Raw genomic sequence first — 10586 nt, 5'->3', positions numbered from 1 at the left:
GCATCAGTTTCAGCATGGCCACATAGCAAAACTAATGCAAAGCATCCTGGGATGTGTAGTTCACTAACATCTGGAGGGCCAGTGTTGCCCAGCCCTGGTGTAGTCAGTCAGAAGTAGCGTAGTGTTCCCATTAGCATCCCTGTCAGAATCAGCGTAGTGTTCCCGCAGCCGACTAGCATAGCCAACATCTGTCAGAGCCAGCGTAGTCCATGGGTCTTCAAACTGCGGCCCTCCAGATGTTGTGAAACTACAAATCCCAGTATGCCTTGCCACAGTTTTGCTATAAGGGAGTGTTAAAACTGTGGCAAGGCATGCTGGGATTTGTAGTTTCACAACATCTGGAGGGCCACAGTTTTAAGACCCATGGCGTAGTCAGTCAGCAGTACGCTGTTAGCTGAGTCACATTGTCAGTTATGGCTGCCTCAGATGTATGATATGGCAGGTGTGAATGTGTTCCTGAAACACCCCCACTACCCACGCCAGCCCAAAGCGTGACGAGTGCAGCAAGCCCTGCGTTACGCATCCTCCCGACCTTATAATACCCCCACTATCCACGTCGGCGTGGATGTTGATTTTATAAAGTGTGGAGATCGGACGCGGAATACATGTAAAGTAATCTGCTGCGCTCGCCACGCTTCCGGCTCGGTTGCTCGCCACACTTTATAAAATCAACTCCATGCTGACGTGGATAGTGGGGGTTTGAAAAGGAGGCATTTGCCAGTATGTAACATGGAGCACTGGCAAATGTGACCTTTATTGTGCATGAGACGCATTTGCGCACCGCACCCCTTCTCCCCTTTGTGCAGGTGACGCATGCACTACCAAACCCCTAATCCTGTCGACAGGGTTGCCATACCCTGCCGCAATACTGAGATGCACAAGCGTCTCATACAGGTGGAGCGCCTGTCGGCCGCGTCCATCAGCGCAGGGGATCTGGTGGTTACCAGCGCTGTGTGAGAGGCGCTCACTACGCTTCCCAGGGATGGTACAGTGACTACATTAACTACGCAGGGTTGCTGCAGAGACAGTACGCTTACTACGCTACGCAGCCGTTGGGCTACGCTGACAATGTAGCTTAGGCTGCCGCCATGAAACTACACAAGGCAGCCGTTGGGCTACGCTGTTCTATGCTGACAACGTAGATTCAAATGTAGTTTAGGCTGCCGCCGTGAAACTATACAAGTACCAATTATTTCACTTGATTCTGTGAGGAGACCTGCAAAACATGCACTGTGTGGGATCCTGAGGACCGACTTTGAGAACCTGTGCCTTAAGATGTCCATACAAGGTACAATTATTGTATGCAATTTGGACTAGATAGCATTGCAAAATTAAACTATTATAAACATAGGTTGAACTGGATGGACGCAAGTCTTTATTCAGCCTCACCTACTATGTAACTATGCAATCCTTTAGGCCACACAATGCAGTTAAGCAGGTCCTATTCTACGAGACCAGTTTGGCTCCACAGCATGTGTTAAGACTTCTTCCTGCCACACCCACTGGATTCAGCAACATGACCAGATTACAACTAGAACCATAGGCGTGCGCACGGGGGGTGCCGGGGGTGCACAGGCACCTCCTAATGCCCGTCGGCACCCCCCACGCGATTGCACGCAAAATGTTTCCAATGCTGCAGTTTCACTTGCCGCTGCCCGCTGCCGTTCCGTTCTCCAGCCTGGAAGCGCTGGCCGGGACGTGGGACGTGGGCTGTGCAGCTCAGTGAGCTCCATTCACAACATTAGCACCCGGCCCCGCCTCTAATAACGTCACACACAGACGTGGAGACGTCGTCCTGGCCGCGCTCCCTGCGTCTTCCTGGCCGCGCTCCTGCCGTCGTCCTGCCCATGCTCCTGCTGCCTGATAGAGAGAGAGCAAGCCCAGCAGAAGCACGCGCCCTGGGCTGGCAGCAGAGGCACTGCAGACAGTGAATGATCCACCACAGCGTGAGTGACCTGGCTGCCTGTAGTGTTCCTCCTAGGAGGAAGCAAGCTAGGTTAGCTTTTTATTCATAAGTGAAATATTAACAATTAACCCCCTTGGTTTTTGGTTTTGCTGGGGCAGGACAAACCTGGGCAGGTTTGTCCTGCCCCAGCAAAACACATCACAGATATTAGGAAGCTTTTGTGGAACTACACGTCCCAGCATGCCCTGCCACAGATTTTATATAATGCATTGCTAAAACTGTGGGAGGGCATGCTGGGGCGTGTAGTTCCACAATAGCTGGAGGGCCATGAGTTTGATACCACTGATGTACAGTGTACACACTAGGCGATATTGGTCACAATATCGCTCAGAAAGCCCTTTCTGAGCGATATTGTGACCAATTTGGCCTAGTGTGTATGGGGCTTAAATAATACATTTCTTTCAAACGGAATCTGCTGCGCTATATAAGACCCTGTAACGGAATCTGCTGCGCTATATAAGACCCTGTAACGGAATCTGCTGCGCTATATAAGACCCTGTAACGGAATCTGCTGCGCTATATAAGACCCTGTAACGGAATCTGCTGCGCTATATAAGACACTGTAACGGAATCTGCTGCGCTATATAAGACACTGTAACGGAATCTGCTGCGCTATATAAGACACTGTAACGGAATCTGCTGCGCTATATAAGACGCTGTAACGGAATCTGCTGCGCTATATAAGACGCTGTAACGGAATCGGAACACCTGTGATATTACTGCTTTGTTATATACAAATAAATCATCTGTGTGAGTTCCTGCCAACACTGTATTTAATATAGTTTGCATTGATGCCCAGTGGGCGGTGATAGACACGCCCAGTGGGCGGTGATAGAAATGCCCCTCCAATTGTGCACCTACTAATAAAATGGGCTGCGCACGCCTATGACTAGAACATACACATTTCAATGTATGTGTTCAGTGTGACTGTACCGCAAACCGTGCTACCTAATCACTTTGGCACACGTTGTTCAACCGCATCCTACTAGAATGTAATGTGAAAACAAACAGGTGTAACCTGCCACACAGGTCCTGCTCTGCTACATCCTGCTAAAATGCAACATATGGCCAAAGCTTTAGGTGTGAAGGTTGATACAGTTATAAGTAGGCTAGCCATAATACCCAGTTAATCTGGGACAACTACAATGAACACAGGTTCTGTAGCCAATTAAAATCAGGCTCAAATTTAGCTAAGTACAGCACCTGAGTATAGGTGCCCACAGACGCATCGATCCCGGCGATTCTGTGCTTAACTAGCACACATAGCATCGCATCATATGCGTTGTGCATGCGATGCGATAAAAAGCTAGTACAAAAAGTATGTGCAGCACATACTTTTTGTACTGTGCGATGAGGTGCCGCGGGAGCACGCACCCCATCGCATAGCATAGCATCGCCAGGATCGGTGCGTATGTGGGCACCTTAAGTCATATGCATCACAGGTTATAGAAATATTATGCCAAGCATATTTTTAGATAAATTAAAAAGTTTAAATATTAACAAATAGTAGTACTACACAAATAAAGCTGGGCACACATATATACAATCCCTGTTTCTTGCGATCGTTTGACCGACCATACACCCGTCGGACCGTCCACAAACAACAGCCGATCACGTGCGTACACACCTGTACAATTTTACTTGCGACGTCCGATGTACTCCCATGCAAACATTCGCAAGAAAAACATTGTACCACCATACAAACTGTCTCGATTTGAGCTATTGACACGTCATATGTGAACAAAATTATCATAATGGGCTGGGTTAGGGCATAATTATAGCAAACCGCTATATACGCGAAATTAGTCAGCCAGCAGGGTGACTAAACTTCTATATAGACGGGTTATGCGTCTACATTTTAGTCACCCTTTTACCCATTAAAAAAAGAAAAAACGATGTGGGGTCCCCCCCACAGCTGTAACCAGTACCAGGCTGAAGAGCCAGGGCTGGTATTATATTAAAATAAAAAAAAATAAAAATCAGGAAACCCGACAAATAGAGTTTCGCTTTTTATTTTTTTTTATTTAAACCAGCCCCAGGCTCCAGGTCCGGTTCCCTAAATACGGGTGACAAAATGACTAGGGGTCCCCCGTATTTTAAGAACCAAGCAAAACCAGCCAGCAGGGTAATGCCACAGCCGGGGGGAGATTTTTTATACAAGTTCCCCCGGCCAAAGCATTCAGCCCTCTGACCGGTCAGCCTGGTCAGGGGTCCTGGGGAACCCCCCCCCCCCTCCCCTCCAGGACTGACCTGACCAGGCTGAAGCCTGGTGCTGTCCCCGGTGACCCTGTGCGGTGGTCACCGGGCTAATTGAAGTGTAAAAAAATAGTTTTTATTCTATTGTCTTTTACTGGGGAACTATGAGTCCCAGCAAGCGGGGGCTTGGAGAACCACAAGTCCCAGCATGCGGGGCATCAAAGGGCCCGCTGGCACTTGCAATTCCACAGAAAAAAGTCAAATAAACACACACAAAAAAAAATAAAAGTTTAATACATCCAAATCCCATACATACTGATACTTACCTATCTTGAGCCCGTCGGTAGGTCCCTGGGTCCGCTGCCAGTGCCTTGGATCTGGTGCTGGTCCGAGGCTCCAGGGCTGAAGAGTCCGGGGCCCTGGATCCGAAGAAATTCATGGGGGACCTGTGGAAGGAAATCCTACTCACCCAGGTCCTCTGGCGAACATCCCGACATCTTCTCCGTTTCCAGTACACGATGGACTTTGAGAGGCGCAGATAGATGTTCCGCGCCTCTCATCTGAATGATTCTATTGCGGCCAATCAGGAGCCGAGAAAGTTGGCTCCTGAACAGAATCATTCGGATGAGAGGCGCGGAAGATGAAACATCTCTGCGCCTCTCAAAGTCCATCGTGTACCGGCAGCTGATGCGGCGGAGATGAGATCGCTGCCAGAGGACCTGGGCGAGTAGGATTTCCTTCCACAGAACCCCCATGGATTTCTTCGGACCCAGGACCAACACCGGAACCAAGGCACTGGCAGCGGACCCAGGGGCCTACCGACGGGTTCAAGATAGTTAAGTATCAGTATGTATGGGCTTTTTTATTTTATCGTGTGTGTCAGTGTGTTTGACTATTTTTTTTCCTGTGGAACTTCAAGTGCCAGCGGGCCCTTTAATGCCCTGCATGCTGGGACTTGTGGTTCTCCAAGTCCCAGCATGCGGGGGAGGCTTGCTGGGACTCATAGTTCCACAGTAAAAGACAATAGATAAAAAAAAACAATTTTTTACACTTCAATCATCCCGGTGACCACCGCACAGGGTCACCGGGGACAGCACCAGGCTTCAGCCTGGTCAGGTAAGTCCTGGGGGGGGGGGACCCCTTTATTGGGGGGGGTCCCCACTTCCCCAGGACCCCTGGCCAAGCTGACCGGTCAGAGGGCTGAATGCTTTGGCCGGGGGGGGGACTTGTATAAAAAGTCTCCCCCCGGCTGTGGCATTACCCTGCTGGCTGGTTTGGCCTGGGGCTGGTTCTTAAAATACAGGGGAACCCTAGTCATTTTGTCACCCGTATTTTGGGAACCAGCCCCGGACCTGGTTTAAAAAAAAAAAAAAAACAGCAAAGCCCTATTTGTCAGGTTTCCTGATTTTTTAATACCAGCCCCAGCTCTTCAGCCTGGTGCTGGTTACAGCTGTGGGGCTCGTTGTTGTTTTTTTTAGTCACTCTGCCAAGAGATCATGCAGCTATGGAACGCCCACATGGGCGTTCCAGCTTTGGCAGTATAGTCGCAAGGACGGCAGCATATGGATCAAACGTGCGTACACACTGCACTTTTGTTCTGATATGGGGCTGTCCTGTCGGATGAAAATTAAACAGCAAAGAACAGTCGGCTGGCCGAGTATGGACGGACAAGACCGTTTTTTGCTGTTTATCGCTCGTACGGGACAGCGTACACACCTATACAATTGAACGGCCGTCCGACCCAGAACGGAACGACAATTGTATATATTTGTACCCAGCTTAAGAGTCCGGTACTTACTGCAGTTAGAAGCCTTTTTTTTTTTTTCTGAAGTCATTTAGTTTGTGGATATTGTACACAAACAAAGGGTTAAGAACCCACTTGTACAACTTTTACTCTTAAGTTCCAGGTCCAACCTAGGTCAGAACCAAGACAGCCCCATTTCCACAACAGCACTGACCTTGATTATTTCCAGTTCAGCTATTTACACCACATGGGTGTAGCAACAGCCAGAATCTATCAGCAGCAAAACAGACTGTCTGCCCCCTTACGTCACTGGCCATGCCCCTGACAAAAGCAGCATTCTCATCATGGATTTCTCCACACAGAAAACAGGGACCAGGCAACTCAGTTTACCCTTTTTCACAGTCCCTAAATCCAGGTGCTACTCAGGTCAAACCCTGCAAGATAGCCATGTTATATCCCTTTAACACCAGAAAATGCAGGGACTTACAGTCCACGGATCATACAGGGACATTCCCGGGTTGGCCCCTTTCGCGCCAGCCTAGGGCATGCATTTTCTGGTGTGAGGGGGGGAGAGATAGTCCGGCGGCAGGCAGGGCCAGGTTTTCATCCGGTACCAAGAAGCCAGGTAAGTACCTTTCATACCACAGCCTGTATGCCAGGCTGGTCATGGGAGCAACCCTGCTAGCGAGTAGGGTTGAAATCCCGGGACATTGGTCACCATCCCTGGGAACCTTCACACCAAGCCGGGAATTTAGACTGGTATGAAAGGGGTATTAGATTCATGGGTCACTGGACCCAGATTAACACATTTCCTCTGAGCCACCATCTGGGTTATGGCAGTGGAAAAGGCAAATTACATCAGATGCACTTGTTCATGTCCAAGTAACTACTAGTGCTATTTTCTGGATAATTAATCCAATAGTTAAAATGTAAATTTGTGAAAAACACTAAAGTAAATAAAAAAACATGGAATGACAAAAGCAATTTTATTTAGAAGCTGTAAATACTACCATTCTAAATCAGAAGAATAAAAATCTTTGGTGTAAAGCAATTAACAGTGTAGAGTGGGCTCAGGTACAATGGTGTGTTCTCCAGCTACTGTTAAGTACAACCCTTGCTCAGCAACAAGTACAGCCTGAAAGCTATACTTCACACAAGTATCCAACCCGATAAAAAAAAAACTCATGTTACAGATTAACACTAGTTTACTTTTTTGCTTAATTGTATTGACACAAAAGCACTAAAATTACAATAAGAGCAAATACATTTGATTTTAAGCCACAAAACTCAGCAATATGATCGACATAAACAATACCGGAAATGAAGCACAATATGCTGGCTACAAATGACATTGCTGTCCCGCATAGTCATGGATTAGACATACTGTAAATAACACATGCGATTGAGGAAAACAGCCATTTACTTTGGCTGCCCATACCCTCATAGCAAGCCAGTGGGGACAGCCTTTGCTTGGAAAGTCTGTTTACACAAGGCACAGTTTATGGGTTGAGGCTGTACTGGTGGTTACAGACCAGAGGACACATTGATTGTGACAGCTAACAAAAGGTTTGTCTCGCCTTTCATGAGTTAACCCTTTAAGTGCCAAGTTGTTAAAATTAGTATGAATACTGCCAAGCAAACATTTTTAGTCATAACGATCTGTCATTTCACACATTTTATATTTCTATTATAGAACAAATGTGAAGCACACTTGCATTTTTAGCAGATATTTTGCATATCTCACAGCGATGTTGGCACTCAAAGGGTTAAGCAAGTTAGCCAATAAATTCTTAAACGCAACCCACTATGTGCAAGACTTTCCAGTATTCTGCATGCATCATATGGTTTTATTGGGGGGAGGGTATTAGTTCCACTTTTGGGCCCAACAGGAAGGAATATTGCACTGTCCATAATCCTCACTACCTGAACGGTGGGAGGTACTCTTCTTTAGGCCCCACATCCTCTTTCTGCTGCTGAGGTTCCAAATGCGACTGCCCCCACATACAGGAGGGCACAGTATAGTTTTAGCGCCAGCACCTGGGAGGAAATCAAGCGGTCCAGGCCTCTGACCACAAGAGCAGAATGCTTAAGGCCCACACACACTAGGCAACTGAGGTGAAAGCAGTTCAGTTTTGTCTTTTGAGCTGCTTTCAGCTCCACTGCCGCCCAGCGTGTACAGAGCAGCGATGAGCTGTCAGCGCTGATGCATGCTCCCGCATAAATCGCTGGCCCAGTGGCTCATCTGCTGGTATTACCAGCAGATGAGTGACGGGGTGGACGACTATCCATAGCGTCCTGCTTATGGACAGTCGTTAACCCTCAGGAAAATCGATAAAGCAGAAAATTGCTCAGTGTGTATGTACTGAGTGTTTTTTCAGCCCAGTGATTTTCCCCATCATCATACCCGCTGGGCACAATCGCCCAGTGTGTACGGACCTTTAGAGTAGAACAGTGGAAACTCAAAGCACACTGCTACACATCGACAAGTCAGGGACAATATTGCAGTTATCTGTGCACTATTCCAAAACTTCCAACAGGAACCTCAGAACAGCAGTTGCCTGTTCTAGAAGGCTTGCTCCCCATATTTCAAAGTCACAGGAGGAATAAAAGGATTATACATATATAACTTCATATGGAGTCAGGCGGTTGCAGATCAGAATTCTACAAAACGGATCACTTTTAGGAGAATAAAGAAACCCTCCCATAGCACTGTACTGGCAGTCCTTCCCCACCCTCCAATACTATGCTACATGACCAGTGACTAAGGTTGATGGCACTTTAGTTTTTTAATACAGTAAGAGGACATAAAAAATATGCAAGAAGTTCTCACAGCCGGCACGTAACTAGAACGTGGTTACAGGCTGACATGTTTTATTGTCCCAGTGAGTGGTGCAGGGAAACAGGAGTCTTCCTCACATAGTGCAGCTGGTAACAGACGTAGAATAGAAACCAACTCACAAGACCGTGCCAATGTTATACTCATTCGCTAAAACTAATTCCAGGTAGCCACCACAGCGGGCATCTGCAGGGTAAGGGGGAGGTCACGGGTGCCTCTTGCCCCCGGGCATCGGCTATTGGGGGTGGGGTCAGATACCAATACAGTCAGGGCTCCTAGGCCTGGCTCGCGTGATGTCCCGTTAGTGGGAGGGGAGAAGGGGGGTTTGCATCCTAGTGTATCCCTGATCAGGCAGCCGGTCCCCGGGGGGAGCCTATACGGCCTCCTTGTGCGGATCCGGCAGCACGGCCAGGCTGTAGGGGGGAGGCGGGCTGTCCTTGGCCGGCATACTCAACGCCTCCTCATAAGAGGGCAGGAACAGGGGGTTCTTCTCCGGGCTGGGGACCACGATGAGGGCCAGGCCGTCCGGCTCGCCCGGGGGAGGGGTGACCCGGGTCAACAGGTAGCGGTAATAGGTCAGCACGCAGCGGATCAGGTAGATCTTCAGCAGGAGGAGGAGGAGGGTCAAGGCGATGAAGAGCACGGAGCCCCCGGCCACCGCGGCCTTGTCCTGCTCGTCCACCCCGGGGAGGTAGGGCCGGGTGCTTATCATGCGGAGCTCGGAGGGGAAGCGCACGAAGAGGCCGCAGAAAAGCAGCACGGAGCCCAGCAAGTCGATGATCTGGAAGGCCAGGAAGGGCAACAGGAGGCCCGGGCGCCGGCGGAGGACGCCGAACAGCAGGCAGAGGCTGAGCAGCAGTAGAATGAAGGACAGCGAGTACATGACGGCCACGGACCCGGCCGAGCTCCAGGGCCCCGCACACACGCCGCCGCATTTGATCACCGCCACCGTCTGCCACACCAGGGACTGCAGGCTGACGAACACATAGTACACGGCCACTCCCAGGACCACCGAGCGGATGTTGAAGTACCCGCAGCACCGCGGCGACTCCTGCGTCACCATCCTGCTGGCAATGTGTCTCCCGGCCTCGTAGCTCTCTCTCCGCCCGAGCAGCAGCTATGTGACGGCTACACGGAAGCGCCAGTGTTTATGGCCGACCAGCCCCGCCCCCCAGAGGATTACGTCGCTCTCAGAGCTGCGGGCCTGTTATGTAATGTCACGCACTCGGCGCGGAGGTTGCCGGGGAGAGCCCGAAATGTTGGCGTCATTGATTGGTCCGGGGCGGCCGGGCTACGGCGATGAGGGATCGTCGCTGTTGGCTGGAATTGCATCTCTCACGTATCACCCGGGATTTTCACGCACAACAGTTTCTGGAGCATACAGGGGAAGATGCACGCACCCAAAAAACGAGAAACAACACTGCTAGTGAGTAGAAGACTAGCAGTGAAGAATGACTAGAGTTGGCCATCGATGGTTAAACATTTATAATTTAGTAATCGATAGGCTTATCGATGGTATGGATTATCATTCTTCACCACCTGATAGTGACAGGACACAGGGATTTCCATGCATGCACCCATCCGCAAACCAGTCAGTGAGAGAGCAGGGATTATGGTTTTCCACAGCTTAATTTCCCACCATCGATTGTCACTTAGTTTCACAATTGTAAATATCAATGACGAGTGAATCGATGGGTGTCCCATGGATAGACTGGTTCACATTGTCAGGAAGTCCATGGCATTGGCAACACACTCGCATGCAACCTCCGACATTAACCCTTCCATCCGGTGCAACATGCTCTGCTCCTTTCAGTTTAGAATTGCTGTCACCTGTGTTGAAAAAT

The 10586-nt window shown here is 49.3% G+C and overlaps 1 protein-coding gene across 1 annotated transcript; it reads right to left on the bottom strand.

Annotated features, from left to right (window-relative positions):
• Positions 1-6875: 6875 nt before the first annotated feature.
• Positions 6876-10129, bottom strand: LOC146007694 (lysosomal-associated transmembrane protein 4A-like). Its single transcript, XM_083146232.1, has one exon. It carries the CDS (start codon positions 9803-9805, stop codon positions 9116-9118), a length of 690 nt encoding a protein of 229 aa, XP_083002358.1. The 5' UTR covers positions 9806-10129; the 3' UTR covers positions 6876-9115.
• Between the last annotated feature and the right edge of the window lie 457 nt (positions 10130-10586).

The sequence above is a fragment of the Crinia signifera genome, chromosome 1, assembly GCF_055691185.1.
Source record: "Crinia signifera chromosome 1, ASM5569118v1, whole genome shotgun sequence".
Taxonomy (NCBI): domain Eukaryota; kingdom Metazoa; phylum Chordata; class Amphibia; order Anura; family Myobatrachidae; genus Crinia; species Crinia signifera.
This window is presented reverse-complemented; position numbering and strand designations above follow the sequence as displayed.